General features: G+C 37.8%; 1 protein-coding gene across 1 annotated transcript in view; it reads left to right on the plus strand.

Annotated features, from left to right (window-relative positions):
* Positions 1-20102, plus strand: part of LOC126183408 (calcium-dependent secretion activator-like) — a 1473721-nt gene that overhangs the window by 1311575 nt on the left and 142044 nt on the right. Inside the window, exons 27-28 of the mRNA XM_049925356.1 lie at positions 4097-4252; positions 15472-15625. Of these exons, the coding sequence (XP_049781313.1) occupies positions 4097-4252; positions 15472-15625 (310 nt within the window). The remainder of the gene's footprint in view (positions 1-4096; positions 4253-15471; positions 15626-20102) is intronic.

Consider the following 20102-nt stretch of genomic DNA (forward strand, 5'->3'; position numbering starts at 1 on the left):
TCGATCAATGATTTCTAAAACAGCAGCAGTTGTGTTTTTTTCCTTGCAAAATCCAAACTGAAAGTTACAAAGTAAGCCATGATCTTCAAAGTAGGTATTTAGCTGGTTGTGCATTAAGTGCCTCATATATTTTTGACAATATAGGCACAATTGAAATTGGTCTTTAGCTTTCAGGCAGTTTTTTTATTCCTCTTTTTATAAACTGGGATGACTTTAGATATCTTGAGTGTATTAGGAAAAACCCCACATTCTAAGCATTTATTGAAAATACTGGCTAATGGTGAGCATAGGTACCCTCCACCACACACCGTCATGATTATATGACAGACCTGTCTGGATATCAGTTGATGTTCACATTTTGCATAATTACTTTCATTAGTCTATTGACATGGTGCTTCATAAAATTTTGTAAATTTGTGTCCATGTTCACAAATTTCAGAACATGGACAGTTGGTAATGTGTAGGTTTCTGTTGTATAGGGTGAAAATTGCTAAGAAAACTTACTTTCTAAGTAGCAGCTTCTTTGTTTTATGCGTAATTTCCATGTTGTGTTAATCCCGCAGTATCATAGTCATATATTAAATAAATATGTAACATAATAAAACAATACTCACATACAAAATTCAAAAAAGGTGCTGTTGGAGAGGTGGCACTTTAGTTGTAAGACTACATGGCTGCTTTGACGGTCTAGGAATTGTGTGTGACAAGGTTGGTATGAGCCATGAAACATGAGGGGCTAGGAGCAGGAGTGGAATGGGGAAGTACAAGAGTATTGTGTAGGTTGGGTGGTCCACCAAATACAATTCTGGGTGATAGGAAGGATAGTGGGGATGATATTTCTTATTTCCTGCCAAAACAAAAGGTAGTTGCAATGCTGGTAGAGACTATGATTCAGTTTCTCCAGTTCTAGGTGGTACTGGGTCATGTAGGGGATGCTCCTTTGTGGCCCATCAGTGGCTATGGTGGGAATGGTGGGTGACTTGAGTGATGTGGCATTGGCGACATGTTTCTGGATCTGTCAGAGAGGGTAATTTACTTTGATAAGCCAGAACATTATGACCACCCAGCTAATAGCTTGTATGCCCACCTTTGTCATGGATAACAATGGTGATGCAACATGGCATGGAAGCAAGAGGCACTGGTATGCCACTGGATGGAGTTGGCAACACATTTGCACACACAAGTCCCCTATTCCTGTAAATTGAAGGGAGGGGGCAATGAGCACTGATGCCACATTCAGTCACATCCCAGGTGTGTTCCATTGGGTTCAGATCTGGCAAGCTGGGTGGCCAGCATATCATCTGGAACTTGGTGCTGTGTTCTTTGAACCACTCCATCATACTCCTGGCCTTGTGACATGGTAGATTACCTTGCTGAAAAATGATACTGCCCTCACATGATCTTCATAAAGGGGTGTATGTGGTCTGAAACGAAAAACCAGTGTACAATACTCCTTGGTCATTATTGTGCCATGAACAAGCTCCATGGGACCCATGGATGCCCACATTAATGTTCTCTAGAGCATAATGGAGCTGCCACCAGCTTGTCTCCATTCCACAGTATAGCTGTCAAGGAGCTGTTCCCCTGGAAAACAATGGATTCATAGCCTCCCATCAGCATGAGTAAGATATTGGGATTTATCAGACCATGCAATGCTCTGCCCTTGATCTGATGTCCAGTGCTGATGTCACATGCCCATTTCAGTTTTAGTTGCTGATGTTGTGGTTTTAACATTGGCACATGCATGACACATTGGCTGCTTAGGCTCAGCATTAGGAGTGTTCAGTGTACTGGGTGTTCAGACACACTTGTACTCTGCCCAGCATTAAGATCTGATGTTGGTTCCATCATAGTTCATCACCTGTCCTGTTTTACCAGTCTGCCCAGCCAACAACGTTCATCTTCTGCAATGAGGGGTGGCTGCCCAGTCCCACAACATCTGGATGTGGTTTCACCTCAGTTTTTTCATATATTGAAGACACTCACCACAGCACTCCTCAAACACCTAACAAGTTATGCAACTTTCAAAATGCCCATGCCAAGGCTCTGGGCCATCACAATCTGCCCTCTGTCAAAATCAAATAGAGAGTGTGCCTTCCCAATTCTACACACAGACTGCATGCTGTCTGATAACACATGCACCATGCATGTGTCTGACTATTGGTCATTCCGTGCCAGGTGATGCTGCTATTGCCTGAATCGGTTTATATTGATAGTAAGATGGTGGTCATAATGTTCTGGCTGTTAAGTGTAGGTCTGCAAAAATCTCAGCAAGACTCTTAGCATATTTGGGGAGAGCCTGCTGATCACTGCAGATGTAATGACCATGGGTGTCTAATCTGTATGGATGGGACTGCTTTGTGTAGAATAGGTAACAGATGTTGAAATGGAGGTTTTTCCATAGCTGGTGGGTTTGATGTGGATGGAGGTACCAATTTATTTATCCATGACATCAGTATCTTTATTGAGAAAGGTGGCTTGTCTGGCAGAGTAGGACAAGGTGAAACAAATGGGGGAGAAAATGTTGAGGTTCTGGATGAATGTAGATAGGGTGTCCTCACACTTGGTATAGGTCATATATATATGTCATCAATGAATCTGAAACAGATGAGGTGTTAGGATTCTGGGTGACAAGGAAAGATTTCTCTAGATTGTCCAGGAATAGATTGTTTTAAGATATTGTCATGGAGGTGCTCATTTTAATTCCTTCCACCAACACTTGCTTTACTGATCTGCATGGGGGGGGGGGGGGTCCTCACACTTGGTATAGGTCATATATATATGTCATCAATGAATCTGAAACAGATGAGGTGTTAGGGATTCTGGGTGACAAGGAAAGATTTCTCTAGATTGTCCAGGAATAGATTGTTTTAAGATATTGTCATGGAGGTGCTCATTTTAACTCCTTCCACCAACACTTGCTTTACTGATCTGCATGGGGGGGGAGTCTGCCTAAAACATATCCTTTGTTCCCACAAACCTTGTGTTGTGGCCTTAAACTTTTCTAGTCCCTGTCCTCCATCTGCTTTCATCACCTGTCCTACTCACATCCCAGCCTCAATTGTGCCTTTTGTTCCCCCACTGTACCTACATAGCACTTCCCATTCACTCTCCTCTCCTCTTTGTACGAATGTTTGTGTGTAAGTTTCATTATCAGATGAAGGATTTATCAAATGTCTGAGAAACATCCAAGATTCCCTTTTAAGTGTGCCTGTCCACTGCCAAGTGCCTCCTTTATGCAGTGAGTAGTAACCTGTGTTAATTCATATTGTTCTTCCATCAAAGATTTTCCCTTATTTTGTAATTACATAATTCCACCTGAAATACAAGATATTGAAAAAAGTATTCCATACTATGATAGATGGTATTATGGACCAAAATAAGACAAAAATGTCTAGTAAATGTGAACCCTTCCTTAAGAGCTATGAGAATTTGTTCATCTTCTCTGCTGTGAAACACATCTGTTCTGCTGCAAGCTCTTTGCTATTTCAAACAACCTACAACATGCAGTAAATGAATGAGGACACATTTCTCTGTTATTTGCACATAGATACAGCATGCAGTGAACATCTGTTATGATTGTTACTGTGAACATACATTAATTTTGATGGAACTACTTTATGTTATGGTAAATTTGTGAAATGCTTTTAGATTATTGCTTCAACTTTGTACTTACCAGCATATGGAAGCCTATTATTACACATGGAAATCAGCAGACATGGTCTTCTGTTATTGTCTGAGAAGTGGATTCAATCATCAAGCTTATGTTGTGTGTGCTGAAACATACGCAGAAGCACTGCAGTTTCACAGTAACAGAATAATGTATTCTACATTGTTTACTTATTTGCTTAGTGCATTCTATAGGTAATTTGTAATAACAATGAACTTCACAGTAGTGAAGATGAACAAATGCTCATAGCTCATGAGGCACGTGTTTTTGAACCCATCTCCTCTGGATATTTTTTCTTGTTTTGGTAAATACTACAACCCTCAAAAATATGGAACACTTTTTTAACAGTCTGTAGTTTATGTGGTTGTTATTATTAATTTTTCTATTGGTGGTAGAATAAAGTGTAAGGGCTGTTGTTCTTTCCAGAAATGGATGTGCTACTTCAGAAGATTTGTTTTGGAAACTAGATGCCCTTCAATCTTTTATAAGAGATCTCCACTGGCCTGATACAGAGTTCAGACAACATTTAGAGCAAAGGTTGAAGCTTATGGCATGTGATATGATAGAATCATGTATCCAAAGGTAAGGAATAAGTTACTTAATTTGTTTTCTAGTTATGTCACACTAAATAAACTTGTAAGAATGTAATGCATGTTTTTTTTTCATTTAGTGATTCTAATTGCATTAAATACATTAAGAAAATTACAGATTCAATTGCCATCAGACATCAAGAAGAATACTGTGATCCCAGTGTTAAAGATGGTAGGAGCTGAGAGATGATGGTGTTACTGAAAATGTTGTGTTGTAAGAACAGTGTTAGGTATGATGGTTAAAAACAGCTGGACATGAGTGAGGAATGACTCATAGGCAGACATGTGCATAGTGTAAGTAGTATCATTGAGTGCACTGTCCATGTGCAGTATGGGAAAGGTGTGCAATCTATCTGAGTTTGCCTGAGGACAGATTGTTATTGCACAGAGGGTTGGCATGAGCATTTCAGAAAATCCATGACTTGTCAGGTGTTCAAGGAGTGCTTTGGTGAGTGTCTTCAACATGTGGAGAAACCAAGGTGTAACCACATCCAGACATCATGGGGTTCAGTCATCACCCGTCACTATAGATGTTGGACTTCGTAGGCTGGGCAGACTAATAAAACAGGACAGGTGGTGAACTGTGTGAAACTAACAACAGATTATAATACTGGGTAGAGCAGAACTGTGTCTGAACACATAGTACAGTGAACATTCATACTGATGGGCCTTCACAGCCAATGACCCATGCATGTGCCAATGTTAATAGCACAACATCAGCAATTACAACTGAGAAGAACATGTAATTATTGACTCTGGACATTGGCACAGTGGCAGAGTGTAGCATGGTTTGATGAATCCCATTACCTTCTTGATCATGCCAATGGCAGGGAATGAATTTGTTGTCTTCCAGGCGAACAGCTCCGTGACACCTGTACTGTGGGACACAGACATGCTGGTGGTGGTTGCATTATGCTCTGGGTATCATTCATGTAGGCATCTGTGGGTCCAGTGGAGACTCAAAGTAATTCAGAGGCAGGCTGCTAGTTTTGTTATCAGTAGCTTCAATCAACATGTATTATGGGGATGCTTTATGAAATAAAATGGAAATATCTGGTGAGAAGAAGATGTTCTTTTTCACAAAATACTGCTGAGAAAATTTAGATAATCATCATTTGAAGCTACTGCAGAAAGATTTTACAGCCACCGATGTACATTTTGTGAAATGACTGCATAGATAATATAAGAGAAATTAGGGCTCATACCGAGGCACATAGATAGTTGTTTTTCCCTTGTTCTATTTGCAAGTGGAACAGGAACGAAAATGAATAGCAGTGGTACAAGTTGAGTTTTACAAGAGTGACACTTTTTAAATTGATACTGATTTCTGGACGGAAGCTTTCAGTCTCAAGGAAATTTATCACATTCACTCTCTGAATTTGTTCAAGAATTTTATAATTATATAGGTCCATTCTTTTACCTTCATATAAATGGGAGTCACCTGAACTTTTTTCCTGTTGACTGCAATTCTGCCCTGGGTGAGAGGTTCACGATAAATGTGAGCTAAGTAAGGGGCTAATTCTGCAGCTCTGTAACCAAACTGGTATTCAGTCCAGACTGGATGACTTATTTGTTTTTAACACATTTTGTTGCTTCTCTATTCCAGGGATGCCTACTACTATGTCCTCCATATGAGAGTCTATGTGGTGGTATAAAAACAGCATGTTTGTAAGATACTCCTGTGTGAATGAATTCTTAAATACAAAATTTTAAATCTTAGCTTTCCTTTTGCTGCCTTTTATTGCCACCACACCATACTGGTCAGCAAGTGACTGGATAGCTGGATAGAAGCCTTCTACCTGCTTAGCAATTTTATATAGGACCAGATTTTTCTTTGGTTCTTGGGATGACCTTTCACTAATGTATAGCTGAAGTTGTATGTTTTTTGCATCAATCTCCTTAAAGACTCACAAATTTCTATTAGCTTTTACCTGTTGACATTTACACTTTTTATTAACTGAAAGAGAGACAATCTCTGCCTCCTCAACACTATCTGAATTTTATTACTATACAAAAAATGGTCTTTTTTCCATCCTAAATCATTTATTCAGCACATATTTATTCATGGTGGGATCAACATGTCCTAGTTTAGTGTCAATAAAACTGAAGTGAATGAAAAAGTAAACTGCCACCTGCTTCACGTCTGCTGTGCAGCGAGCTATCTTAATTTAAGTATTAACTGTATTTTTCTTACTTGTCACTTCTTCTTCCATGTGTTTTTGCTTTTAGGAAGCTTTAATTGTCAAGTGCTAGTAATAGTGTTCCATAGATTTTGTGTTTGTTTTGAATACAGTCAGAGAGAGTCCCTTTAGTCAGCCACAGAGCCAGTAGTGCTAGTGTTGGTTTTGAATACAGTCCAGAGACAGGTAGTGCTATTTTCATTGTTTTCTACAAGAAGTGGCTAGCAATCGCAGTTTAGTCAACAATCAGCCACCTTTAGTGAATTAGCAGTCTAGTTAAAAGTTGATAAAATCTCTACAGTAAATTGATTCCTTATGATGGATGCAATGTGTGACTGCTGTGTACGGAAGCAGGAGGAGGTGGCCACCGTTTGCGAACAGCTGAGCGTGTTGATGGTCGCGGTCAGCCGTCTTCAGGCTGCTGCCTCGGAGTGTAGCAGCAGTGGGGAGTCTGGTGTGTCGCATGGTACACCCCAGGTGTTACATGCTTCACCCACTGACCCTGCTGTCGAGACATCTTCGCAGGTACCGGGAGCATTTGGGCCACCCTCTCCCCAAGGGGAGTGGTGGGTTCAGCAGCGTTCGCAGCGCACGAGGCGGAGGGTAAATGTGGAGGCTGGCCATGTGGCATCGCCCGCTCTGCCTGTGAGTGGACATGTGGCTGCTCCTTCAGCAAGGTCTGAGCATTCACACGGGGGGAGGGGTTTATTAGTTATTGGGAGCTCCAACGTTAGGCGGGTGATGGAGCCCCTTAGGGAAATGGCGGAAAGGTCAGGGAAGAAGGCCAGTGTTCACTCTGTCTGCTTGCCGGGGGTCTCATCCGAGATGTGAAGGAGGCCCTGCCAGCGGCGATAGAGAGCACTGGGTGCACCCGATTGCAAATTGTTGCTCATGTCGGCAACAATGACTCCTGCCGTCTGGGTTCAGAGGCCATCCTCAGTTCGTACAGGCAGTTGGCGGAATTGGTGAAGGCGGAAAGCCTCTTGTAGACCAAAACAACTTTCTCTTTTGACATACTGAAAGCTGAAGCACAATTTGGGTGCTTCTGCACATTACTGTACATTAACTGCTTTTTTATGTCATTAAAATCATTTTCACATTCCTCAGTCCATGACTGTAGAACATTTTTTTTCAACAAATTATTCAAGCATGGTGCATTATATGATTGACCTGAAAAAAAACAAAAAACTAAGATACAACTGAAATATAACTTTTAACAGCCTCTTGTTCTTTTGAGAAGGAAAATTTTCCTTATCTTTTAATGTCTCTGAATTTGGGTGTATTCCTTTTAAAGCTGTTTTTATTGGGTCACTACCTTTTCTGTCTCTTTGTGTGTTTGGTATAAATTCAACACTTGATTTTAAACTAATGTCTTGTTGAGCTACAGACTGGGAACTTCCATCATAGCTCAGAACTGGATGACAATGCAATATTAACTTTGTTATCTGGAGTGTAGTGAAGGGTACTTTGTTTACCATTAAATTCCCCTTTTTTCTGTTCAGTCGCAAATAGTTTACAGAGAGAATGATTATTGATGAGTCTCCATGTGAGCTTGAATCTCATGTTATTTTTGTGAGATATATGAATAGATATATAGAAGAGTAATAAAATAATAATACTGAAGAGTGATATTATAGAGTTAAATAGACCAGATTTTTATGAATAATGATTTCATGTAAAAAATAATTTACCCCCGTTTAGTAAAACAGAAGCCATTACTTCTGATATTATAAATTCATTTGCAACTAACTTTACTTAGCACCCAAAAGAGATTCTGTTAATAAACTATTTAACAAAAGTTTCAGTCTAGAATGTTTCCCTCAAAATCCAAAATATGAGAATTAGTACAACATCAATGTGTTTACAAAATTTCTGTCTACAATATTATCAAAACAGATTTTAGTTACATAACATACTACAAAAATGGGTGTGATCTTGCAATTTGATCTAAATTGTATAATAACCTTTGAACAATCTATTTTAATAAACTAATTCTCTGAATCAGGAGCAATTGGTCGACATAACTCATTAGGCTGTTAGTCCCTAAGGTTCAATTTGACACATGTATTTTTGCATAGCAGTGAAGTTATAGTATAGTCAAATCTTCATATCTCCTAAACTACTTAACTCTGAGTAAAATGAACAGCATAACAATGTTCAGGACTGAAGAAATTATACCTATATAAATAAGAACTTAAAATACTTTATGAAGTGGAAAATTAGGCAGACACATACACACATATGGTGCAATCATTATTTTACATTTCTAATAGAGAAATAATGAAGGATGTCTATAGCATGTTAATGGGTGAATGAAACAAGTTACATTACAAGTTATTCAGTTTGCTTCTTTCTTCATGGTGTTATTAGGAGAAGATAAATTTCATCATCTGAAAGTTTTAGTATGATATCCTAATTTCAGTAATACCTTAACTCTGTCTCCCCTACAAAAAAATTCAAAGAGTAGGTTGTTTTAAAAATGAGAGCCATTGTGATTTTCAAACTGAAATGCTTATTCCGTCACACTGAGGAAATAATTTACATCAGAATGTATCCACTCTTAGCTTCTATATGCCCATGTAGTTTCACCAACTTTTTGTAAGTGAATGTCACTAATTGGTTGTGAAACAACATGGGTTATGAGCACTTCATATGATTATTATTGCCTAACATCATGTGAAAATATTGTGTTAACTTCTTAATATCAACATATTTGATTGTTGTAGACTGTGTATTTGTGTACATAAGCCAGATTTTAGCTGATGTTGGCATAACAATCTGCAAACTGCTAACTAGTAATCCTAAATTTGAGTCTTGTTTTGGCCCTGTATCCTAACCAATGCCTCAACTAAAAAGCAAATGATTTGTTTCCCTACATCCATTATTATAACAAATTTTCATTTTAGTGTGTCGCATAAACTGTGCAAAATTTAAATTTATTACTATACACAAGTAATTTGTGTAGTTCTCTCGGTGCTTTTGCTAAGAAGATGATGTCTAAAACATAACAGAAAATGTGCTGTGAAACATTCTGAGTGTTACATTAAAACTGTTAATTGTTTTCAAGATACAAATAACAGAAATCTGACAAGAGTACATCTCTGATAAAGTACTTGCAATAAATTAGCAGTGTCAGTGGTAGTAGATAATGTGATATGAAAATACAATGAATACTGTGTGTGTCTTACAAAGGTAAAGTAATGCATCTGTTGATTGGCTTAACCATCCTCTTCACAGCATCTGTTTGAATACTGCTTTTGTTCTCTATGCAATGGAAATTAGCTTTACACCATGCTAAAATATATTATCACTAACTTTGTGGATGCATTAACAATTTATGTTATTCCTGAGTATGTTAGCACCTGTAACCCCACCAAATGTTCAGGAAATCATTTAATTTTAACTCAAACTTTTCTATTGCCTACATACAAATCTCATTTTGCATTATAATATGCTTCAGTTCATAGCTTAAAGCTGCCAATGTTAAAAGATTATCAGTAAGCTTATTTTAAAGTCATTTGTTTAAAGATTTGTAAAGCATTGCACCAGCCACAATGCAGCACCACTGTGAGCACAGTTTGCAGTTATGGGATGCATTAGTTGATGTTTGCAAGCAGCTGGAAATCACCGTGATCACTGTCAATCAATTAGAAGTCTATATGAACAGACATGTTGGGACAGCTTCTGAGAGTTTTGTACCAGAGGTATCAGAGGTAAATGAAGTACTACACTGTCCTGTAGATCCTGTCTCCTCTGCTGCAAGTACAGGATCTATTGCTACCCACCCACCTGACTGTGAAAGGTGTGTCAATGGTAGAGAGCTAGGTGCCCTCTATAGGGGAGGCAGGGATCAGGGAGAACTCAGAATGCTATAGACAGCCCCCTAAACAACAAATTCAAGTTGGTGTCTTCTATTGAAACTGAAACTGAGCCAGTGAGACTCACTTCACTAGTTGGGAAACCTAATGTCAAGATTCATAAGGAAGCAAATGCAAAAGAGTAGGATATATTAATCATCTGCTGTTCAAATGTACAGCAAATAAAGGTGTCCCATAGAAAAAATGGTACTAAGAATTCAGAAGGAATATCAGGTGTGATTTTGAGACAAATGGTGTCTGTTGTATGGGCTCCAACTTCATACTTTAATGATTCTACCGACTGGCAGAGGAGGTTGAGAAGATTAGTCTTGCTCATGGAATTCCTAGAAGTTCACAGTTTTCTAAATTGTCCCCAGAACTGATCATGCCTCCCTGGTTCTGAGCTGAGTGGAAGGATTCAACCAGAGACTTTTACGGCTGTGTGACAAGTTAGGCTGCACTTTTTGGACTTCAGTGACAGGGTTAAGAACTGTAAATGGGTAATGTGAGCACAATGCATAAGAGACTCCCAGTCAGGTGCAAAGAAACATCTGCAATGATTGACTGTATCAAGTCTTAATGATTAACTTCCAAAGCATTTATAGCAAACTGCCAGTCTAAGCACTCCTAACATGCAGTGGAGTTCACATAATACTAAGTAAAGAATGCTAGTTAAAACCTGAAGTTGATAACAGTGAGATTTCTGAGAAAATTTAAAAATACATATTTAAAAGGTAGGCTTGATGTGAATGAAGGTGGTGTATTTGTTGAAATGAACAAGAAACTCAGTCCATCAAGATAGATATTGAAATAGCATGTGAGATTGTCTGGGTGAGACTCATTATCAAGAGAGGGCATAAACTTATAATTGGATACCTCTGTCAACTACCAAACATATCTCCAGATATAATCAAAAACCATAAATAAAACTTAACTTACTAATGAATAAGGTCCCCCATAAATACTGTCATCACTGGAGCAGACTTGAATCATGTAGCAATCAAGATAGAATAATTACAGTTACATAAGTGATGGGCATGATGAGACATCCTGCAAAACACAAGTAAATGTGTTCTTTGAGTATGACCTAGAACACATTGTTTGTACCCTACTATTGATACAAATATATTGGACCTAACAGCAACAAACTGAACAGACCTCATTGAGGATGTCCACATAGAAATTTATATCAGTTATGGTGAGGCACTTCTAGCAACAGTGTTAACCAAAGGATGAAGGGCAACTAAATTAAGTAGAAAGATTTATATGTTAGCGGACTAGATCAGAGGCAGTAATACAATATATCAACAGGGAACAGTAAACATTTGGCTCTGGAGAGGAGCATTTGCAAGAACTGTCTACATGCCTCTGTCTGGGCCCTAATCTCTCTAATCTCATCTTCAGAGTCCTCAGGCAAAATGAGCATTGGCAGCAGTAGAATCACTTTGCAGTCTGCCTCAAATACTGGTTCTCTAAATTTTCTCAATATTGCTCCTCAAAATGAATGTCACATTCCTTCTAGGTCTTCCTTTAATCCAAACTGGTGTGAATCTCCAACACTCAAACAGTACTCAACAAATGGGTCACACTCGTGGCCTATATGTGGTCTCCTTTACAGATGAACCTAGTAAACTAAAGGTACCATTTGACTTCCCTACTGCCGTATTTACATGCTCATTCAATTTGATATTGCTTTTACCATATTATGCCATATTATTTAATCAACATGTCAAGTAGTACATTACTAATACTGTATTCAAACATTATGAGTGTGTTTTTCCTACTCATCATCATCAACTTACGTTTTTCTACATTTACAGCTAGCTACCATTCGTCAGACTAACTAAAAATTGTGTCCAAATCGTCTTGTATCCTCCTACAGTCACATAACAATGACATCTTCTCATACACCATGAAATCATCAGCAAAGAGCTGCAGACTGCTGCTTACACTTTCTACCAGATCATTTATATATAAAGAGAGTTGGCCACCTTAACTGAGAGGTCAGCACATTTGATTGCCATGCAGCAAGATCAGGTTGAGAAATTTTCTCCATTCAGGATCTGGGTAGTGTGCTGTCCTCATCATCATTTCATCACCTGCAATGCACAAGTCACTCATTGTAATGTGAACTGAAAAGACTTGCAAATCTGCAGCCAAAATTCCCCATGTGGTGACTCCCAGCCATCAATACCATGTGATAATTCTTTTCTTCTTTTTTAATTTGCCTATAGAAAATTACAATGGCCCTCTCACACATCCCTGGGGCACTCCTAATGATATACTTGTCTCTGTTGAACATTCACTGTCCAGGACACCATATTGGGTTTGGTTACTTACGAAGTCTTTGATTCACTCATTTATCTAGGAACCTATTCCATGTGGTTGTACCTTCATTAACAGTCAGCATTGTGGCAGTATGGCAAATGTTTTACGGAAATCTAGGAATGTGGGCTCCATCTGTCACCCTTCATCCATGGTTCATAGGATCTCATGTGGGAAAAGGGAAAGCTGAGTTTCACATGAGCAATGCTTTATAAAACCATGGTGATTAGTGGACACAAGCTTTTCTCTCTGAAATAAATTTGTTATATTCAAACAGAGAAAATGTTTAGGGATTCTGCAGCAAAACTATGATACAGCTATTGGTCTGTAAATTTGTGGGTCTGTTCTTGTACCTGTCTTACGTACAGGCCTCATTTGTGCTGTTCTCCAGATGGTTGGGTGTCAGAACCTTGTGACTTACGTGCTTTTAACTGTTTCATTTCTATACACCAGTGACGCTTATTACAATGCCCATTACATGGGAGTCTATTCAGTGGTCAAACAACAGTAACTTTGTACGGTTCTCCTGTATAACCAATTTTTTAAATGCAAAATTTTAAAGTTTTGCTTTACTGTTGCTATCTTCTACTCGACACCAGACTGGTCAATGAGTGACTGCATAGAAGCAATAGATCCCCCTAGTGATTTTATGTAGGACTAGATTTTCTGGGTACAACATTAATTTCTTTTTCTGCATTACACTTTTTATCAGGACATCTCTTCACATATTGTGTAACTGATATAGCATGTAACTGAGCATTTTGCTTTACTGCACATCTGAAGTAAACTATGTATGATACTGCACTCATTAAAATAATGGACATTCCTGTTAAACATGTACTTGAATGCACGCTGTTGCTCTCAAGGTGAGCTGATGCACATGCCATATTCTTCAAGGAAATATGTATTACTATGAAAATTAAACTGAACTAATCTCCGCACGAACGGGCTATAAAGGCCCAATTGTACTGAATCATCAGCCATCCTCATATTCGGAAGGAGGGGGCGGGGAGGGGGGGGGCATCTGGACATGTGGTGAGCACACCATTCTTCCACTTCTTCCACCTTATGTTAGTTTACAAGACCCCTGACTGCACCCCACTTGCCAGCAGCACTTGGCATACTGGATGGTCATCCATCCTAGTGCTAGCCCAGCCCAACAGTACTTATTTTCAGTAAACTGATGAGAATTGTTGTTAACACTGTGGCAAGGCTGTTGTTGGCTACTATGAAAATAAACTATACAAAATTAAATAATTTTATCAAATTGATCTGAAATAATTCCATAAAAAGTATGACTTACCATGTTTTTGGCTGAAAACTTTGGTTTCACTAAGTTTCAGTATGATATTCCTTCTGATCTGGAGACATCTTTTTCCTATTAACCCTCTGAGTCCTAACAGTATGAAAAGTAAACCTACTTTTAAAATTTTTCTGAAAATTAACCTTTATTGGCATAGTAAGCAAAGAATACAAAAAGAAATTGGCAAAAAGTAAACATTCAGTTGTTTTGAGGACATGGTTTCACTTTGTAATAAAATTTTAAAACTTTTCACAAAATTCGCCTTTATTATTGTAGTAAGCAGTGAACAAAGAAGAAATAGGCAAAAAGTAAACAATCGATTGTTTTTACTAGGTAGTTTTACTTCAAAACCACAGTTTTCAACCATCCATCATTTCATGTGATATATTTGAAAGCAAATACTCATTTTTCCTAGATAGAATCACACATCTCAAAACTTTAATATACTCATAATTCCTAAAACAAGTTAGACTCCTAAATAAAATTTTTACCAAAGTTACGTATTGCCTCAGTGGTTTCATTTTGAAAGCACTCACAAAAGCATTAGTACAAACTCAGATACAAAATCTACAACCTCCTGCAATCATGTAGCACAATTTCAATGCTTTGAATGCTGGAAGTGACTGCTAAAATGCACTAAAATCATAGAAGTATCTCAGTGAACCTGTTGATGTCTCTGTTTTGCAACAGTATTAATGGTTACATACTAAAGGCACTGGTACTCACAAAAAAAATAGTAAAATGATTATTTCAGGTGAAACCACTGATGCCCAATGTATTAAAGTAATCATACCTAAACAAGCATTCATCTAAAACAAATACACTGAAAAATCAAAATGTTTATCAGTTAGTAACTATAAACCATATTGTTAACATCTGCAGTATTATCAACACAAATTTTATCAAAATACAGTTCATCATACATGTTTCTAGCTCTACTGCTACTGCTCCACTGCTACTGTATAGCACAAATGCCATGGTTGAAATAAATGTATGGATCTGTATTATCAATTGACGTACTTCAGAACATGCATCTTATAACAGTTAATTTCATTAAAAAAAGACTTACGCAGAATAACAAATGCTATTATACTCATTCAGCATTTAGTATTAGTCTTTAAAAGTTACAAATTTACACTCACCATACAACTATGCTTAGTATAACTTAAATATAATTTTTATCACATGACATTTTATGAACTTAAATGTACAAGTTTTTGTAATAGTAATAATAATATATGTAACCGTATAATGCTGCAAATAATTCTGAAGAATCAAAATTTAGCTACAAAAACATAATCAAACAATATTTACAACAACAATAGCTAATACATAGTCAAGCCTAAAGTACTGCTTATTTCATCATCAATTTATTGTATATGGTTTTATAATTATTTTCATTTTTTTTCAGAACATCCCAATTACCTCATAATACTCAAAGCTGTGTTTATACTGCATCTTAGAATGGCAAGGAGGACAGTGTCATTTTTTTGTTTCAAATGTTTGTATATGCTTTACTAATTGATATTTTCTCTTCTTTCATCAGAACAGAAACAGCTTTTCAACAGTGGCTCAAGAAAGGTGTCACATTTACGTCAACTGATTACATAATTCCTTCAGAAATGTGTGCCATGGTGAATGTAGTCCTTGATGCAAAGAATCAATCTTTTAAACTTTGTGCTGTTGATGGAGTGGATGTGGTATGTCTTTCTTTATTTTAAAATTCTTTCTGTGTCTACAATAAAGAAATACAAAAAATCTACACAGAATTTCAAGCCTAATAGTATCACACTAAGTGAAGTAGCTGAAAAGTGTTTGCAGGGATCATACAAATGATGCAATTTACTCAGTTCTTTCCACATTTACTACCTCTGTAAACAGTGCAATGACCAATTCTGATTTGACATTCACACATCTTATACATTATTATCTCCAACATATCCATACTAAAACTGTCATAGTGCAGTGCCACACTAATCATTGAAAACAGTAACAGCATGACAGAGTGGTAGAATAACAAGAGGAACAGTACAAACAATAACATTTTCATTAAAGTCACATCAGTGAAAGAATTAGCTGGTAAACCAGTTACTGTACAAATCCAGATGTTAATTGGTAGCTGTTCTGATGTATGCAGGGAGTATAGAAAAATTTAGACACACTTTGATAGTCAATATTAATGGGAAAAAATGTACCATTGAAATTCTTGCAGGCAGGGGGAGGGGGGGAAAGTTATTTTAAGTGACCCCCATTAGCAGCCAAACATCATTGTGCCACTGAACTGTTTACCGAACTACAGCTATCATTGTTGCAAATGTGATAGCCTCACAGGTGCCTTGATGGTTTCTCATAGCTCAATCAATGTTGAAAAAAAATCATATTTCAAGTTTCCCCCCCCCCCCCCCCCAATAGGTAGAAGTCAAGAGGTGCAAGGACTGGAGACCTCGACAGGTACTCAACAGCTCCTCTTCAACCTATCCTTCATTAGGTAGACTTTCACCCAACTAGGCTCTTACATCTCTGTTGTGAGGTGGAGCACCATCGTGTTGTAGATAAAATCTTTCATTTCCAAAGCTCTCTCAGATGGCATGTAAAATCAATCTTTGCACCATATGAAGATACACCTCACCTTCAAAGATGAATGGGCCAATCAAACTGCACAATTTGAGGCCACGCACACATTAACCTCCAGTAGATTAACATGTTGGTCCATGTGATTGTTAGGATTTTCAGGAGTCCAGTACATGCAGTTGTGGTGGTTCACAGTAATGTTCAGTAGGAATTGCACCTCATCAGACCAGATAACCATCTCTAAAAGTCATTCATCCTTGCAAAGCATGTCTTCAAACCACTCACATTACTCCATCCTTTGACGTGGGTCATCACTTTTCATAGAATGCAGCAATCTCGGAATTTATACTATCCACTTCGTAGCCTGCAGAATTCATTTTGTGCTTGATTGGCTCATCCCAATTTCACGTGCATACTGCTTCACAGATTTTTGAGGTGACATAGTAAAATGTTGTAACACAGCAGGTCTGGAAGCTGGACCTGCTAATGTTTTTGGTCGGACAGGCTTTTCCCTATGCACATCCTGAAGAGTATCATCGGCTTCAAATTTATCCCGAACATGATAAATTATTGTAGGTGTTGGTGGCTTACTTCTGTACACATTACACCATTGCTGTTGTACCTCCATCATGTTTTCATACTTCCAGTACCACTTAAATGTGGCCTTGCTGTGCTCAGATGATACTCTTATCTCATTCATTGCTGCAATGTCATCTGCTAGAGAATGTGCATCAAGATCTGTTGAGAAAACAATGGACTATGCTAGTGCACATAATAGCAACAATATGTTAGTTTGGTCCAAAGATATAAACTATCAAAGGGTGTCTACATTTTTGCGGACCCCCGCATATTTATGTAGAAAGGCTGCTCATAGTTACTGCAATAGTGATTATTGGGAGCAGGCTTGACATAGGTGTTGCTTGTTTACTCAGTTCACCAGACTTTCACAGAGGTGTAAGCATGTTTACAGACAGATTGCACATAGATATTATGCAATGGCTTGCTGGTCACAATTTGAAAGTTTTGGGTGGCATCCAACTATTTAAAGACTCTAGTATGAGAAAAACTTTTATTTTAGGCACTACATAGTCATTTGAAAAGCTACTAGGATGGATTTTGCTACAAAAGATGGTCTGTAGGTATTATGCAAAAATTTGGGTACAAAATATGTGGTGCTTCAGGAAAGCAGAAAAATTTTTCAAACCATTATATGCATTCACATTGGGTACACCCTATTTACAGGTGCAAGCCCCATTTTGAAAATTACTGTAAACTATTCAAAAATCTTGATTCATAGCTTAATCCATTAACAAAGTATGCCACTTTGTGCATAAAAAGCAGACCAACAAAAGTATGACATAAAAGATAGGAATCTAACAAGTACAGAGGTAAAAACTGAAATGAAAAATGCAACTATTTTTAAATTTACTTTTAATTATCCTGTAAGGTAATTGGTTTAAGAGGGTCTGATCTACATTGCTGAAAAATTTTGAATGCCCATCTTGATAATGAGAGGTGTCACTATGCTCATAAATGTGTTTAAGCTCACATGATAGTTTTAGCTCATACTGCAATAAAAAGTTTAATTATTGATATCTTTCAGTTAGCCATACCTTCATGAAAACTACACACATTAGAGAAATCAGCACATAAAAAATAATAACCATCTAAATTCATTCTAAATGAAATTCAGCCTACATTGCATTTTGAAATATTTATGTAAGTAGAGTACGTGAATTATGTAAGTAATTATATCAAGGTAGGGGCAAAGGTCAGAGAAATAACTAAAAATTAATTATTATCAGAGCTGAAACCATAACAGATGAAGTAAATCCAGTTTGTTATTTCTCAAAGTAACAGTCAGTTTTCAGAATATTTTTCTAAAAATTTCCTTTATTATTCCCATTTTTAATGTGCTTCTGGTGAACTGCTGTAACATAATGTGCTGATGAAAACATTCTCCATCAGTAATGCCACAAATTCATCTACAATGGCTGCAGATGTTTTGTGGTGTTCTGGTCATGTCATAATGTTTTTGAGGGTGAGGACTTTTGTATATGCAAAGGTCTGAAATGTGATACTATGCATCAAAGAACGTTTAATTTTGGAGGGGGAGGGAGGGAGAGAGGGGGAAGGGGGGAGGGAGCATTCACAACTTGTTACACCCACAAATTTTAGAAGTGTATCTGTCATGTGCTTGATAAAAAAACTATAATAACAACAGACTATGAAAACTGTTTTTTTCCATTCAACTTTGCCTTGCCTTACTCCTGCAGTTTGCTGGTTCTGCCTGTTGCCTGCTCACAAACAATGTTGTATTTATTGTTGAGAGCAGATGCAGTTAGTCTTTGAACATTTGGTTTTCCTTGCTGTTATATACTGGGAGGCAAGGCATATGCCCATAAATGAATAAAAAATGAAATCCGTCTGCCTAACTTGTACTTACTAGGCTAATTATCACCGATTTGTTAAATGTAATTTATCATGTGGTAATAGATGTATGTGAGGTCACAAAAATACCTTTCATTTCATTTTTTGTTCATATAGATATCAATTTCATATTAATATTTTCAAATAAACACTTGATATGATACAATAAAGAATATACAGACCAATAAACAATTAATGAGACATGTTTCATCATATGCAGTAAGAATTGTAAGGTAAAACACAGTAAAACCACACAATTTGGTTGAAAAACAGTACTGAAGAGCCAAAGAAGCTGGTACACCTATCTAACATTGTGTAGGGTCCTTGCAAGCACGCAGAAGTGCTGCAACATGATGTGGCAGGCATGGACTTAACTAACATCTGAAATAGTGCTGGAGGGAATTGACGTCATGAATCATGCAGGACTGTTCATAAATCCATAAGAGTAAGAGGGAGTGGAGGTCTCTTCTAAACAGCACATTGCAAGGCATATAAAATACGCTGGATAATATTCATGTCTGGGGAGTTTGGTGGCCAGCAGAAGTGTTTCAGCTCAGAAGAATGTTCCTGGAGCCACTCTATAGCAATTCTGGATGTTTGGGGTGTCACATTGACCTACTGGAACTGCCCAAGTCCATCATAATGCACAATGGACATGAATGGATGCAGGTTATTAGACAGGATGCTTACATATGTGTCACCAGTGGGAGTTGTATCTAGACATATCAGAGGTCCCATATCACTCCAACTGCACATTCCCCACACCATTACAGAACCTCCACCAGCTTGAACAGTCCCCTGCTGACATGAAGGGTCCATGGATTCATGAGGTCATCTCCATACCAGTGCACATCCATGTGCTCAATACATTTTGAAACAAGGCTCATCCAATCAGGCAACATGTTTCCTGTCATCAACAGTCCAATGTTGGTGATGATGGGACAAGGAAAGGTGGAAAACTTTGTGTCATGCAGTCATCAAGGGTACAAAAGTGGGCCTTCAGCTCCAAAAGTCCATATTGATGATGTTCTGTTGAATGGTTTGCATGCTGACACTTGCTACTGGCCCAGCATTGATATCTGCAGCAATTTGCAGAAGGTTTGCTCTTCTGTCATGATGAACAGTTCTGTTCAGTCATTGTTGGTCCTTTTTCTGGCCACAGCATTGTTGGAGATT

The sequence above is a fragment of the Schistocerca cancellata genome, chromosome 4 (assembly GCF_023864275.1).
Source record: "Schistocerca cancellata isolate TAMUIC-IGC-003103 chromosome 4, iqSchCanc2.1, whole genome shotgun sequence".
In the NCBI taxonomy this organism is placed as follows: Eukaryota; Metazoa; Arthropoda; class Insecta; order Orthoptera; family Acrididae; genus Schistocerca; species Schistocerca cancellata.